The 17,296-nt window shown below is 39.8% G+C and overlaps 2 protein-coding genes across 2 annotated transcripts in view; one reads left to right on the forward strand and one right to left on the reverse strand.

Annotated features, from left to right (window-relative positions):
- Positions 1-5,562, reverse strand: part of Syngr (synaptogyrin) — a 74,702-nt gene extending 69,140 nt beyond the window's left edge. The window contains exons 1-3 of the mRNA XM_067149645.2: positions 5,156-5,562; positions 4,679-4,910; positions 4,457-4,596 (exon numbers count right to left, since the gene is read on the reverse strand). Coding sequence (XP_067005746.2) covers positions 4,457-4,596; positions 4,679-4,910; positions 5,156-5,257 — 474 coding nt within the window. The 5' untranslated portion in view covers positions 5,258-5,562. The remainder of the gene's footprint in view (positions 1-4,456; positions 4,597-4,678; positions 4,911-5,155) is intronic.
- Positions 5,563-5,947: 385 nt separating this feature from the next.
- LOC136876032 (E3 ubiquitin-protein ligase ZNF598) overlaps positions 5,948-17,296 on the forward strand; it is a 210,503-nt gene continuing 199,154 nt past the window's right edge. Inside the window, exons 1-2 of the mRNA XM_067149643.2 lie at positions 5,948-6,214; positions 6,350-6,592. Of these exons, the coding sequence (XP_067005744.2) occupies positions 6,038-6,214; positions 6,350-6,592 (420 nt within the window). The 5' untranslated portion in view covers positions 5,948-6,037. The remainder of the gene's footprint in view (positions 6,215-6,349; positions 6,593-17,296) is intronic.

The following is a 17,296-nucleotide window of genomic DNA, read 5'->3' on the forward strand; positions in this document are numbered from 1 at the left end:
AAACCAAAGAATGGGTTCTGCAACTCTTCAATAGATGTGTGAGCAGAGGTCAGATACCAAAGACATTGCTCAAACCTGGCAAGGAAGGAAATCATCCTAAAGACTTCAGACCTGTTACCCTTTTGTGTCATCTATATAAATTACTGGAAAGGATGATCCTAAATCGCATTCAACCCATGATTGACCCTCTCCTCATACCACAACAAGCTGGATTTCGTCCGGGTAAGAGCTGCACTGAACAACTACTGAATCTTACACAATTCGTTGAGGATGGCTTTGAAAGACACAAGGTGACAGGTGTAGTCTTTGTAGATTTGACTGCAGCGTATGACACCATCAACCATCAACTTCTGTTAGTTAAAGTCTACAATCTGACCAAGGATATTAAGATAACCAGATTTATTGCAACCCTTCTTCAGAACCGTAGGTTTTTTGTGGACTTCCAAGGACAGCGCAGTCGGTGGAGGACTCAAAGAAACGGTTTACCTCAAGGAAGTGTGCTGGCACCAATCCTCTTTAATATATACACGAATGACCAGCCGGTAGCTCCAAATAGCAGAAGTTTCTTGTATGCTGATGATCTTGCTCTGGCAACACAATGTACAGACTTTGAGACAGTGGAAAGGAATCTAACCATCGCCCTCGAAAGTTTGTCATCCTATTACAAGGCAAACCAGTTAAGGCCTAACCCTATGAAAACACAAGTTTGTGCCTTTCATCTGAAAAATAGGGAAGCTCATCGTAAGTTGCATATAGTGTGGTCAGGTGTTGAGTTACAATACTGTAAAACTCCAAAATACCTAGGAGTGACGCTTGATAGAGCTCTTACATTCAAGAAACACTGCATGAACACTAAACTTAAAGTTTCCACCAGGAATCATCTTCTACGTAAATTATCTGGATCAGAATGGGGCAGTCAACCAAAAACTATTCGTGCTTCCGCCATGGCACTATGTTATTCTGCAGCGGAATATGCCTGCCCTGTTTGGTACAATTCATCTCATGCCAGACAGGTAGACATATCACTTAATGAGTCCTGTAGACTTGTCACAGGTTGTCTAAAGTCTACTCCAACTGAAAAACTCTATCGTCTTGCAGGGATAGCACCACCCGGTGTGCGAAGAGAAGTAGCTGCAAATAAGGAAAGGACAAAGGTTAAGCACGAAAGTACTCATCTACTGCATGGACACGAGTTTCCAGTACAGAGACTGAAATCTAGGAAGAGCTTCCTACGAACATCTCAGGAACTTATAGTACCAGCTGAGAAGGCGAGGATACAGCTATGGAAGACGAAGATCCCCCAAGGCTCTGAGCAGATGGCGGTTGAGGAACGTTTGCCACCCGGTTGCAATGAGAGCTGGACAATCTGGAAATCTCTCAATAGGTTGAGATCAGGAGTGGGAAGGTCCAAAGTTAATTTGGCAAGATGGGGCTTCATCAATGGCGACAACACCAAGTGTGACTGCGGAGAAGATCAAACCATCCAGCATATGCTTCAGTGTCCGCTGTGTCCATCTTCGTGCACGCAAGATGACCTGCATCGAGCTACGAAGAGAGGACTCGAAGTAGCGTTGTATTGGTCCAAGATTATTTAAATGTTACTTGAAATTGTTGTAACTGTTTTCTTTTTTTTGATGTATCTGACACGAGAATAATAATAGTTTTCAGTTCAGGACCTATTCTCTAATTCTACCCTGATTATTATTATTATTATTACTCTAATCTGCTTACATTAAAATATTATGATGAGAAATGAAGTATAATAAGTCAGGCTTTGTTCATATGTGTATTATCACCATTCATCACATGGTTAACTGGTGGCGCTTCCGCAAGCGGACCGGCATTGGTAATCATTAGTAAAGATGGAAAAGGAACGTTTTACAATACCTGGAGTACCAGAGAGGAGAGATCCTCCCTCTACGCTTACTATAATCCCACCATCCCGCCCCAAAAAGTATTATTTCTTTTATAGGAAAACTGAAAGCAAGACAGCATGAAAGAAGAAATTGCCACCATTATCTTTACTTCCATTGGCCAGCTCCGATCAGCTGTGAAGAAGCCTATGTAACTTTTTCCCCGCTAGAGGTCGCATGATCAGTTGCCACAGGGTTACCACATTTGGTCAAAATAAGAAACGCGCGCATTTTTAATGTAGCAATGGCTTGTGGTGGATGCAATTTAAGTAATCATAAAATCAGTCTTTTGAGTATTGACGAAGTTAAACTGAACAACCTTCTAATCAGTCACGGGCTAATCAAAGGTTCCGTTCCTTGTGGCGTTTGCACAAAAAGGGTACGATGCGCATTGGTATCACCCAAATATCACTGTAAAATTTGTCACAAATGGAACATAATAATTGCTTCTAAACATATCAAGTGAAAAATCCCTGGCAAATTAAGAAATACCGTCGTTATTTGAGAAATATGAAAACATACTTAAGGCTTGTAGACAGGACTGGTTTATGACGTACTGCGCTGCTGGTACCGTCTTTTGTTACTTTCTTCAGGTCCAGGGCTAGCACCGTGGAATGGGAGTGCTATGTTTGTAGATTCTCATTATCTTTGTCCATATGACTAGAGCGGCCAGTTCAAACAGCAAAATGGAGGTCAACAGAAAAATAGCATGATCCCTGGACCAATAAATATTTTTATTTCTGTTCGAACGAAAGTAGCTCGATCCCTGGACCAATAAATCACTAGTCCACTGAATTTTTCTTATGTACATTGGCCATACCATTTTGTCACCTATTAAATATTGCATATCGCGATACAGTTCATGAAATGATGATGTCTGACAAGTGAAGCAATGAAACGAAAGCAAAGAACTTCAGTGAACACAGATATCACACACGAAATCGTTGAAAGTGTAAGACAAAAGACATACGTGTGTCACTGTGAGCGCAACACCAAATGTTGAAATGTACTTGCAAAGTGGTAAAGTACGTATACATAATATTCTCCAAAAATCAAATATTTCTTAATTTGCCAGGGATTTTTCACTTGATATGTGCAAAAGCAATTATTATGTTCCATTTGTGACAAATTTTATAGTGATATTTGGGTGATACCAATGCGCACTATACCCCACAAAAACACTGAACGTCAAAGGTTATAAAACAAAGTTGTTCAGGTGCAGGAAAAGTGAGTGCTCGTTTAAGTTATCTGCTAAAACAGGTACATTTTTGGAGGCTCGCCTTTCGCACGTAAAAATTGTACGATTCGTTGGGTACTGGCTGTTAACAAACAGGCCACATTACCCATACATTGAGCACGAGCTTGAATGCAGTTCCGAGACAGTGTGTGACTGGTCGAGTTATTGCCGAGAAGTTTGTGAAGATTGAGCCACACGAAATTCAACACGAATTGGAGGAATAGGCACTGTGGTTGAGATTGACAAGGCAAAATTCGGCAAAAGGAAGCATAATTGTGGTCGTAGAGTGGACAGCCAGTGGGTGTTTGGTGGTGTTGAGAGGGAAAACAACACAAAATTCTTTCTCGTGCCTGTGGAGTGTGGAATCTTGCAGCAGTGCAACCTTGTTACAAGTCATAAGGGAGCATATATTACCCGGGACAACGATTGTATCAGACTGTGGGCGGGCTTATGACTGCCTTCAGGAAGAGGGTTTTCTCCACCTGAAGGTCCATCTTTCCATCTAATATCTGGACACAGATAGGAGCGGACTCGTCCACGAAGTGAACGAGGAACGCCTCGCTGGAGAAGATCTCGCCGTTCACACGAACACTATCGAAAATGGAGGACTGTTCGTGAATCCCTACCCACCTCAGGGCGCAGAAAGGACCATTTCATAGGGTACTTAGCAGAACATGTCCATCACGTTCTTCTCGCAGCGAGCACGTTGTTTCCCCCGCCGTAATAAACGTAAGTTTTTATCATTCGATCCTTGTCACGAAAAGTGTGTGTGTGTGTGTGTACATGTACATAAATTGAAATTTTGTTCTTTTTCTTCATGTTGCTCATTCATTTCATGCCCTAACTCATTCATTAAATGATATATTTAATCCAGTCCAGACCAATCGTGTTTCCACACGAAACTAGGGTTATTGGTCCTTTCAACAAACAAGTAATATATATTCATTGGTCCAGGGATCATGCTATGTTTTGTCATTACCCTACCCTAACCTAACAAATCCAGACAAATGGTCTTTAAATTGAGTTTGCAATCCAGACAGATGGTCTTTAAATTGAATTTGCCGGTTTCTAAAAGATATTCGTAGATTGGCAGCCTTGTGCAACCCGCGCGGCAAGAAAAAAGTTAATTTAGTGGTTGTAACTTATCGTCACATTTTCTCAACAGTTGGTGACAGCATCACCCGCCGCCAAGCCTCCATGCGTACGGCGAGCGGAGTGTGAGGCGCGCCATGCCCGGCCCGCCTACGGAAGTTTTACCGGTTAACTTTACGTTAATGTAAGATTCAAATGTACTTGTTACACATACCCAGGTGAAGATGGAGAAGAAAGAGAAAGCAATAGCAGCTCGTATATTGTTCGCACCAATACCACCTGGAGGATCTTCAGCTTGGCTCCACTGATTGGTCAAGTAGCAGAAACCAACAAAATACAGGAATGCCCAGAACCCTGAAAATAATTACCATACTTTTACATTTCACAGTACATTTTTACAACACACTGAAAATAAGTACAATATGAAGTAAATTACCTGAGAACCCTAGATCGCCGAGAACATAGTGTTTCCTTGTTTTCACAGAAGACATTTGTTCAAACATAAATTCTCCAACAAGGAATCCTATCGATGCCAAGAATGCTATAACTCCTATTCCAATACCATAATTGCAAGCATTGGAATCACGATTATAGAGACAATAATATTCTTTTTCATCAAATGCATAGCCTTGTGATGATATGCACCCAAATACAATAATAGCAAAGAGCTGAAACAAATTCCATAATTAGTATGCTTGTAAAAGGAAAAATTACTCGCGAAGAATAGTTACGGACATACTGACCTACATACAACATTTTCAAAAATCAATAACAACCCTTACTGTTCTTCCCCCACCCCCACCTCTATACAGGAATTATCATGGCGGTAGTAATGTCAAAATCGATTGCTCAATCGGCAGAAGCGACATGGACGTAAAAAAAATACGAATAAAACAAGTTCCAATTCACTTACCAAGCACAACCCTCTTAAAATAACCTGAGGACGTTGTACAAATTGCATAGGATCAAAGGGTGCACCAGCTTTACCACCACCGTACGCCCCAGCAGCATCCATCTTTTCAAGTTCACTTACGCCGACCAAATACCGTAACACCCTAACAAACTGGTAAAAAATCCTATATACGGTGGGCAAATGAGTAAGTGCCGCTGTTATTACACAGTCATTGTACCGTAAGGAGCGTGTCTCAAAAACGTACCAGTAATAATGCAGATCCGATTCATTTAAAGTCTCGTTATATAAAGCGTAAAATAGGCATTCAAAATCACAGCGAACACTTATTCGTATTTTGCATAATTCTTCGAAGACAAAGCTATTTCGACTTCGGTCACAGCAACAGAGAACACTTGACTGCTTTCGGCTTCAATGGAACAGAACGGAACAAGTTACCAGCGCAGTACTAGAAAGACGATAGGAACAGCACCAACGATCGCCCCCTTGCGACCAATTGCAACGTTCACGTTCTCTTCCATACTATACCGCAATCTCCTATTCTGGGGCATGTATAGCTACTGTAGCTCGTCTCCAAAACTGGAATGTCTTTGGAAATTTTAAGTCATTTCCGCAGTGCTCTGCCTCAGGTGGGACGAAAGCAGTAAGAGATAAAACTATCATATAATTATAAATTTTCTGGCTGCATTTCCCCATCTAATTTTTAATGCGATTATAATTATTATAATATATATAGTTTCATATTTGTACTTGTTAAACTTAAATTAGTCACTATCTAATTTTCTGTTTTTAGCACTGATGAAGTATATTTATACCATATTGGCAGGTTGGTGGAAATTGATGGAGAGTATATAGATATATAGAATCATTGTGGCTGAAAGAAACATGTCATCGGGATTGTCAAGCGAAAATTTGGAGAATACATGCGTCGTTTGCTTCAAAAATGTAATTATTTTCTCTGTTGGAGAATGTGATCATCCTGTTTGTTACGAATGTTCTACAAGAATGAGAGTTCTGTGTCGTCAAAATGAATGTCCCATATGTAGACAAGACATGCCCAAGGTAAAAATAGTTTTCAAAATAGCTCGTGCTGTGAAAATGTCGTATAATTTCATGTCATAATTATTGAAGCAGCGCAATTTTAGTTTTAGTTTAAGACAGATGTCAGATCAAATTGTAATGTTTTGGTATGTTCAGGTTATATTCACCAGAGATGTTCAACCATTTCGCAACATCAAGAATCGAACTTACCTTATGGATAAAAAGTTTAAGATATGTTTCGATAGTGCAGACATTCAAGCAGCATACAGTAAATTACTGGAACACGTGTGCAAGAAGTGTCCCAATCGCCCAGCATTTCGAACTTTTCAAAACCTGAAGGATCATGTCAGGAAGGAACATGAGCTCTTTTACTGTGATTTATGTGTGGATAACTTAAAGGTGAGTGTAAAATTTTAAAACATAGTATACAGCTATGTTATATTAAGAAAATGTGCTGAAAGAATCTCATTCATAGGTATGGATTCTGTGGGCAGGTAGACTATGCTATAATCTTTCCTATCTTGTTCAATTGTATCCCGTCAACTCGTCAATCCAACCTGGTTTGTTTGTAGTATTCTGAATAGAATGTCAATGTGTGGGGTATTGATCCCATATTGGAATACTCATATAATAGCCTATAATGACAATGCGTCCATAACATGTTGGGTTTATCTATCCAAACAGCTCCCTTGCAACACCTTCCTTCTGTACATACTTATATACTTATAGGGACGTATGCATAAAGGCTAGCAAATGCTTTTGCTACCTCCTTTGAAAGCATATGCTGAAATAAATAGGAATAAGATCTAGCAGTTTCTTTACTTGCTGGTATTTATTTGCTAGCAAGCATATACTTAGTTTTCCAGCAATGCTGAATTATACATGCATAAAACAGAGCATGAGCTAGTACTATACAAGCATTTGCATATGATTAACTATGCTAGTCTCAGTTAGCATGAAGCATGTTCTGTGATGATGTTCTGGTTGATTTAATGCTGCAAATTGTGAATCATTAGTTCAGCCCATTGGCCACCAGTTACACAGACGCGTAACGACTGTCGTTTGTTTACTTGCTCGCGGCCTTCTCAGAAAGGATGTTCTGCAGCAGTGCTCAGCGCTGCCAACCTCTGTACTTCGGAATTATGCTTCGATTGTTTCCCGTTCTCACCGTGCGGACGGTCAGGATTAGGATAGGATCAGATCTGGACAAGACGATAGGTCTGGACGGTTAGGATTCTTGCCGTGGACAAGACGATAGGTCTGGACGGTTAGGATTCTTGCCGTGGACAAGACGATAGGTCTGGACGGTTAGGATTCTTGCCGTGGACAAGACGATAGGTCTGGACGGTTAGGATTCTTGCCATGGACAAGACGATTGGTCTGGACAGTTAGGATTCTTATCGTGGACAAGACCATTGGTCCGGACAGTTAGAAGCTGCGAAGCAGCCCTAGGCCCCTAGTTTCGTATACGGTTAGGATAGGATCTAGACAAGACGATTGGTCTGGACGGTTAGGATTCTTGCCGTGAACAAGACCATTGGTCCGGACGGTTAGGATTCTTGCTGTAGACAAGACCATTGGTCTCTTTATTGCCGTTCTGTATTGTACATTGTTTTCTTCACATGTTACATTTACTTGCGCTTTTATTGTGCTGTGGTTGTAACGGATTATGATCAACATTCTTGACGGGAAGGAGATCACGTGCCACTTTACATTGGCCAATAGGAATACAAGGGGCTACTTCAGAAATGAAAATGACGTGTAATAATCTTAATTAGGTGATAAAAGTAAATGTGCTTCTTGGGGCGAGATGGTGGGTTCCTGAACATCGCAATGAACACATCTCCTCTGAGTCGCTCTTCAAGTAAGATTTCACTAATTCCACTTCCTTGTAACATTACAAATATGGTGGTCCACTGGATAATCCAGGAAACTCTATAATTCCAGATGGCATAGTGATGATCATGCATATAAACATTTTTATAGATTTAACAGTAGAAAATGTTGAATTAATTTCAAACTCTTTTTTGGGAGAAAGAGACGAGGCGCTTGATGTGTTAACATAGAAGGAATGAATGCAGTTATTTCTTAGTTTTGTTGGTGATCCGGGTTTCCAACTTGGGTAGGGGAAGATACAGGAGTGCATTAAAGTACTGTTAGTAGAACCATTGATTTGATCAATGAGAACAAATTTCAAGAAGCACGTCACTTGATAATGGCCACAAGAAATCAGTATCACTAGAGATGAATGACAGCAACACTGTAACTTTCCTTGTGTAATCGGTGCTCTTGATTGTACATATGTACCAATTTTAAAGCCACCGGGTGAGTTGGCCGTGAGGTTAGGGGTGCGGAGCTGTGAGCCTGCATCCGGGAGATAGCCTTAGTGGGTACAAATTCCACTGTCGGCAGCCCTGAAGATGGTTTTCCATGGTTTCCCGTTTTCACACCGAGAAAATGCTAGGGCTGTACCTTAATTAAGGCCACGGCTGCTTCCTTCCAACTCCTAGACCTTGCCTATCCCATCGTCGCCGTAAGACCTATCTGTGTCGGTGTGACGTAAAGCCGCTAGAAAAAAAAGTTTTAAAGCCACGACTACATGGCGATGCGGCAAAAGTTCAGAACAGGTTACATTTTCCAGCGCACGCATCTAGGCGTGACTGCACTGTCATTTGTTTCTCTCTTGCTCGCGTCTTGCGAAGGGCTTGATCATGCGGTGGACAGAGCTGCCAACTGTTCATATAAAGAACTAGTCCTAGTGCAGCGGTGCTACTTTTGAATTTACGAATCTCGTGACAAAGCCATTGGTCTGGGCAGTTGTGTATTTCTTGTGTGCGGGTTGGTAACGGAATTCATTTACTTCATTGCTGCGAGTGACGTCATAACCCATTGTGTCTCACCCAATCGAAATGCTGGAACGTAGTTAGGCGATGGACTATGGTGCGTGATAAGTTGTATTAGGTTATAAAAGCAAATTTACTTCTCGGGGACGGCGGGTGGATTCTTAACTGTCGCAGTGAACACATCTCACTTAAGATTTCCAACATATTACATCTGTATCGTGCTATAAAAGTAAACCTGAGAAAAGGACGATAGGAAAACTTAAAATGGTCCACCTTTTCAATACAAAAATGTTATAGTTTATTTATAACATGTATTTGTACTTGGAACTAGTTTCAACGCTGATTTGCGTCATCATCAGCCAAAATGTGGGAATAGGCAAGCATTTAGGCATTTATATTACACAAGGCGTTACATTAAACAATACACATCTTACAAGGAGATAAAAACAGGGACAAGTATAGAAACAAATGAATCGTTGAGAAAACAAAAGTTATACATATTAAAAAAATAACCTTAACCACACATCTTGCAGTGCGAAAGTGTTCTTCTTGAATGATTCCTGAATATAAAACACACGCGCACACATTTCTGAAGAGCCAGCAGGCAGGACAAAGTAAAGTGAAACCTTAAGAGTTCTCATTTTTTTATGTTCTGACTAACTAATGAAGTCTCCCTTGAGTTCCTGATAAACATACAAAACAGGAAATTCTCCTTCACTCTCAACAATAGCTATAAAGGCCAACGGTAAAATTTCATTTTAAATATTGTGCAGAGACGTGAAAGTATGATTTTGAACATGATATAACTCCTTCATATAACCCAGTTTTTTACACAAGGTGTTACATTAAATAATACACATCTTACGAGGAGATAAAAACAGGGACGAATGTAGAAACACATGCATCATTGAGAAAGCAAAGTTATACATATTAAAAATAAGCTTAACCACACAACTTGCAGTGCGAAAATATCTGCCTTGAGTGATTCCTGAATACAAAACGTACGCGCACACACTTTTAAAGACCCAGCAGGCGGGGGAAAAAATAAGGTGAAACCTTATGAGTTCTTCTGAGAAGAGTTCATCATTCTTTCTATGATCTGACTAACTAATGAAGTCTCCCTTGAGTTCCTGATAAACATACACAACAGGAAATTAAACAATACACATCTTACAAGGAGATGAAAACAGGGAGAGTTATACATATTAAAAATGACCTTAACCATACATCTTGTAGTGCGAAAATATTCGTCTTGAATGATTCCTGAATACAAAACACACGCGCACACATTTCTGAAGAGCACGCAGGCAGGAAAAAGTGAAACCTTAAGAGTTCTTCTGAGAAGAGTTCATCATTTTTTCTATGTTCCGACTAACTAATGAAGTCTCCCTTGAGTTCCTGATAAACATACACAACAGGAAATTCTCCTTCACTCTCAACAATAGCTATAAAGACCAACGGTAAATTTCATTTTAAATATTGTGCAGAGACGTGAAAGCATGATCTTGAATATAATATAACTCCTTCATTTAACCCAATTTTTTTACACAAGGTGTTACATTAAACAATACACATCTTACGGGGAGATAAAAACAGGGACGAATGTAGAAACAAATGCATCGTTGAGAAAGCAAAAATTATACATATTAAAAATAAGCTTAACCACACAACTTGCAGTGCGAAAATATCTGCCTTGAGTGATTCCTGAATACAAGACGCACGCGCACACATTTCTAAAGAGCCAGCAGGCAGGAAAAAGGTGAAACATTAAGAGTTCTTCTGAGAAGAGTTCATCATTCTTTCTATGTTCCGACTAACTAGTGAAGTCTCCCTTGAGTTCCTGATAAACATACACAACAGGAAATTCTCCTTAACTCTCAACAATAGCTATAAAAGACCAACGGTAAATTGTATTTTAAATACTGTGCAGAGATGTTTTGTATGTTTATCAGGAACTCAAGGGAGACTTCATTAGTTAGTCAGAACATAAAAAAAATGAGAACTCTTAAGGTTTCACTTTACTTTGTCCTGCCTGCTGGCTCTTCAGAAATGTGTGCACGTGTGTTTTATATTCAGGAATCATTCAAGAAGAACACTTTCGCACTGCAAGATGTGTGGTTAAGGTTATTTTTTTAATATGTATAACTTTTGTTTTCTCAACGATTCATTTGTTTCTATACTTGTCCCTGTTTTTATCTCCTTGTAAGATGTGTATTGTTTAATGTAACGCCTTGTGTAATATAAATGCCTAAATGCTTGCCTATTCCCACATTTTGGCTGATGATGACGCAAATCAGCGTTGAAACTAGTTTCAAGTACAAATACATGTTATAAATAAACTATAACATTTTTGTATTGAAAAGGTGGACCATTTTAAGTTTTCCTATCATCCTATAAAGGTAATGTAACCCTTACTGAATTTCTACCCGATGAATATATAAACTGCAGGAAGTTTGCTTCTACCAATGAAGAAGCAACCTGCAATTCAACCAAACCTTTTACAAGTGTTGATACTAGTTGGCGTGGTTCAGTTCACGACAGAAGCATATTTAAGACTTCATGTGTGTATGAAGGCTTGTGAGAGCATGCAGGAGCTGCGTTATTCAGGTTACGGGCCGCTAACTCCTTATTGAAACCCTAAAACTAGACAAGAAGAAAATTACGATCGCGTTCATGCTCAAAACAGTGTAATTATTGAAAGATGTTTCGGTCAGCCGAAGAGACGTTTTTCTACTAGCTAACCGTCAGAATCTCTCTACAGATAATTTCACACATTATCATCTATTACTTTATGCTACATAACGTCTCTAAGCATTTAAGAGATCAGGGCAAGTGGTGGTGGTGATTTACTGTTTTAAGAAGAAGTATAACTAGGCAACCATCCTCGGATGAGCTGACAGTTTGATAATGTATACTGAAGAAAATGAAGTTGGCAACACTGCCTACAATAGCCACTCCTCCTACCCCTCCACCCATACCCCTCTCCACAGCTAACATAAGTCCCAGACACACTCGCAGTAGTACACAGCAAGCTCTCAAACACAACGCTACACGACCTCCACAACAACAGCAGTAAATACCCATTTCACCTCCACACACAACCTCAGGCATTCCTTCATACGCACACAGTACTTATAATAGCTTATCTTGACAGACAGCAGCAATATTCACAACATGAAAACAGACAGGAGAGAGGTCGCTACCAACAAATCCTTTAATAAAAGTTTTAAAACTCAAGACTTTGCAGTATGCCATAAAACTTACTGAAGTATATCAACGGTTGAATCACAACAGTACTTGAAAAAAATGTTTACAGCAAGGGTTTTTATCACGAATTAACATGACATATATCAGCCAAATAGAATATTCTTGAAGATCACTTTATGCAACTAAATTAACATAGACATAGAAGTGCAAGAACTAGAAGGAAGCTTGATGAAGGAACTCCACACAACACGAACTCTCACATTTTAACAAGTGTTTTAACATACATGTACCTTATATTTTAGTGTGCTTAAACTGATCAAGTGTTTTCTACTATGTTTTATGGTTTTTAATATGTTTAATACCGGGCGAGTTGGCCGTGCGCGTAGAGGCGCGCATCTGTGAGCTTGCATCCGGGAGATAGTAGGTTCGAATCCCACTATCGGCAGCCCTGAAGATGGTTTTCCGTGGTTTCCCATTTTTACACCAGGCAAATGCTGGGGTTGTACCTTAATTAAGGCCACGACCGCTTCCTTCCAACTCCTAGGCCTTTCCCATCCCATCGTCGCCATAATACCTATCTGTGTCGGTGCGACGTAAAGCCCCTAGCAAAAAACAAAAACAAAACAAATATGTTTAATGTGTTTAATGTTTAATGTATGTGCAATACGTTTTAGTTTACTGTAGCCTTCGCTTCCACATTGATCATAGATACTATAACCCCACATAGACAAAACCTTACAATATATTTTATTTTTAACTCCATTAGACATCTGGATACTCTAATCATAATAACATCTTTGTGACATATGTCTAATGGCTACAATATTCTAATATACCAGCTGATGATGGCCATGGAAGGCCGAAACCGGTACTGATGTGAAACTCTTTATAATAAATAAAGTATTGATAGGTGGAACACATTTCTTGTTTGTATACGTGCATCCAATCAATACGGAAATGAAACTTATAAATAATAATAACTATGGAGGTAATACGGGAAGTTTTCGAAGATATTAATTATCCCCCTATATCTCCTGATTTAAATATCTGTGATTATTATCTGTGGGGGATGCTGAAGGGAAAATGTATGTGAACAACCCTCACACGAGAGAACTACAACAAGAGAACATTACATAAGTTATTTCGAACATCATACTGGCTGAGATTTGCCGAGTGTCTGCAAACCTGTTTACGAGGTGTCAGGGGTGTTTGACAGCTGGGGGACAACATTTTGAACATCAAATGTATAGCCAGGTAAGTTTTAGACTAATAGTTTCACTAGAAATAGATTTCTGTAACTGTGAATTGCCGTGAGTAGCGCGCGTTATACCGGCTAGCGACCGAGTGTCATTGCGCCAGCCGTGCCATGCTCTGAGTGGTGCTGTGGAGCGAGTCAATAAAAAGACCCTGTAGTATATGAGCCTGTGACTCTTCGTTCACGGTCATTGACAACATCGGCATCATCACCACCATCATTCTCTCAACAGTCTCAACCTACACTTCAATCATTTATGGACAAGAAATCTGCCTTTAAACCAGGTGATAGTCGGTCGAAGACAGTTACCAGAAAAATCGCTACAATGGTATGCAAAGATAACCAACCATTCAGCATTGTTTAGGATGAAGATTTAAGGAGTTGAACCTAGATATGCTATGCCTTCTTGTAAGCAAATATCTAATCAAATAATTCCAGAACTTTATGAAGAAATGGAAAGAAGAGTAAGAAGAGAGCTCCAAAATGTGAACAGCGTAGCAGTTACGACGGATATGTGGACATCAACAGCCTGAGACGATTATTTAAGTATCGCCTTTCATTTTATGGATCTGGACTATATTCTACAACATATATGCGTTGAAGTGATACCATTTGAAGAAGTGAGCCACAATGGTGTAAGAAAACTTTAAGAAACTTGGGGTTTAATTAATAAATTAACGATTGTGATTCATGATAATTGCAATGTTGTAAATGTTATGACCTACCTGTCATGTTTAGCTCATACATTCAAACTTGTTTTGAATCATGGGCTTTTGACTTCAAAAAATATTGAAAGTCTCGTTTTGTGATGCAGGAATCCACTAAGATTCTCAAAGAGGCACAGAAGCATCTTTCTTGACCACAACATCGCGCAATAGAATTGAACTCTACATTTATGCTAAGAAGACTTCAGCAGCAAAAGAGGGCCATAGTTTTTGCATCCTCTGATCTCTCCTTGCCAGTGAATCTTACAGTATCGCAGTGGTCTCTTGATATACTGATTGACACATTAAATATTTTCAATCAAGCAACACTCACTGTAAGTTCATCTTCAGTGTCTGTGTCCGAAGTGATACCCATTGTGAACAGTATTATTTCTGAATTGGAAAAGCCGTCAGGCAGTAGATCAAGAATTGCGACTGTTCGACAGTCATTGCTGAATAAAATGAAAAATATGTTCCATTGAAACGCTGTTGGATCCCTGCTTAAAAGGAAGAGTTTCTTGCAGCCCCAGTGCTCTCAGTTGTGCTAAAGACCAACTGTTGGACCTTGCTAACCAAGAGGAATGTCGTGCATCCAAACATGATCAGGTAAATTTTTTTTACACTTTTCAAATTTTCGGATACCTGTGTAGGAATAGGCGTGTAATACTGACATACTTGTAAAAATCAATCAGTTCGCAAACTTTATTTTATTCTAGATGTCGCCTACTGCAAAGCCCGAGCAATTGCCAGGAATGTGGTACCTGTACAGTACCATTATGCAAGAAAATAATCGTGTGTTATATTCGCTGCCAGTTAACAGTTCCACAAGAAGAAATCACTGCATATCTCAATGACTCTTTCTAGTGCACTGGATTATTATTATTTAAAATTTTTAGCTAACATAGGACTACTTAGTCAGGTTTATGGAGGATTTTCTTCTTTTTGTCAGCCCAATACTGTTTCATCCTTTCTGAAAGTAAACAAAATAAAAATTTCCAAAACTAAACAAAAAATAGCCGCTAAATATTTGTGTGTTCCACCTGCAACAGTATTTTCTGAAAGACTTTGGCACAGCGGGACTCATATGTGACAGAAAAAGTAGATTTGACCCCGAATGAGTGAGAATGCTAGTATTTTTGAACAAAAATTGTTTCAGAATATCATTTTGCTTTTAAATGTCTAATGTAGAGTTTAAAAATAACTACACTGATGGTTTTAAATTTTGTCTCATTAGATATGTGCACCTAATTAATTTCATTGGCATTACACAGTTCTCCCAGTATTCTATTTTGTATTGAAACTATAGTGCTATTAAAACAACGTGTGTGTTCTGACAGTTTTTAGCGTGGTAGTAAGAGATGGCAACCAGTACACACTTCCCGTTTAAGCCAATCCCAGCTCGACACGTGCTCTCCCTCTGTCTTAAAGCTTAAAGAGGCTGTCGTTCCGAGTTCCGCGTTGCCAATATAGTATACTATAGCACATGTGGCTGTGCTATATAACAGTGATAGCAGCATTATCTGTTTAGTGTGTTTTTTAAATGAGCTAAATATTTATAGTGCTATTGTGTTCGTGTTAATAAGTGTATCGTTATCAAGGCTGGCATTTTAGTGTAGTGTCATTTTTAACACCTCGGCATATACATAACTCTAAATGTTGCAACCCATTAAGAGCGCCGCTAAACGACCAGGCAACCAAGAATTCACCTCGAAAAAAGGCAAGCATAATGGGGAGGCATTGCTTAGTTATTCGTGGTCAAGCTCTCGATATGGTGTGTGCCTTACGGGAATATTTTGAGGCTGAAAGGGAAAATGGAGGCCCACTGATAGACATTAACAAAGTTGTAGAAAGAACAGCAGCAGCATTACATATATCTCGAGCTAAAGTAATTAGGGTAGAGAAAGAAAAGGAGCTTTGGGAAGAAGGTGAAGGGGAAAGAGAGGGAGTGGATGTATCTGAACCATCACATAATGGGTTATCAACGATGAACAAAAGCCGGCACCATGACAAACGTGTGACCAGTATGGATGGTTTCCAGGAAGGAGCAATTTGACGGCATATGTATGCCTATTACAAGAGAAAGGAACACCTAACACTACGGAAACTACATAAGAGTCTCTGAGAAGCTAAATTGTTTTTTGGTAGTGCGTCTTTCCTTCGAATCTCCCTTCATGAGTTAGGATTTCACTTTGAAAAATACTCAAACCGAACTGTGTTGATGGAGAGACATGATATCGTGGCTTGGCGCTGTCGTTATTTGAGGGCTGTTAGGAATGCAGATTACAAAGGCATTGTGTGGCTTCGTCACCTTAACCAAGGGGTGGTCAGACAGAACTTGACAAGGCACAATGAAAGCCCCGTTAGAAAAGGGAGATAGAATCATTGTCCTGCATGCTGGCACTGCCCGAGGCTTTGTTCCAAATTGTTTCGTCATGTTCTGGTCGCGAAAAACAGGGGACTACCACGAAGAAATGAATGCTGCATCCTTCACGGCATGGTTTAAAAATTCCCTCCTTAAGAACATTCCTCCCAAGTCCACCATTGTTATGGATAATGCTCAATACCATTCTGTAATAGCGGTCAGAGCCCCAACAATGCAGACGAGAAAAGCTGACATGCTGGCTTGGGTAGAAAGAAATGTATTGCCTTGGAACAGGGACATGCTAAGTCAGAGCTAATGGAGCTTGTGACAACTTACAAACCAAAGTCGGTTTATGTCATCGATGAGATAGCAAAAATGAATGGTCATCAGGTGATCAGGTTGCCTCCTTACCATGCCCATTTCAACTCCATAGAAAATATTTGGGCACAAGTGAAGGGTTATGTAGATGAGAATAACAAGAAGTTCACCATCACTGAAATGGAGAGACTGGCCAGAGATGGTATTGAGAATGTCACTGAAGAAAAATGGGCATCTGTGGTGAACCACACGTGGGAACTGATGCAGAAGCAGTGGAAAAACGAAAGAGTTTTGGAATACTGTGTGGAAGAAATTATCATCCCTCTCGGTTCCAGCTCCACAGGTGGAGAAAGCAATTCCTCCGTGGGAGTGGCTCCACTCACAACGTGAAGGTGAGTAATTTTCTACTGTGAT

Source organism: Anabrus simplex, chromosome 6, assembly GCF_040414725.1.
Source record: "Anabrus simplex isolate iqAnaSimp1 chromosome 6, ASM4041472v1, whole genome shotgun sequence".
Taxonomy (NCBI): Eukaryota; Metazoa; Arthropoda; class Insecta; order Orthoptera; family Tettigoniidae; genus Anabrus; species Anabrus simplex.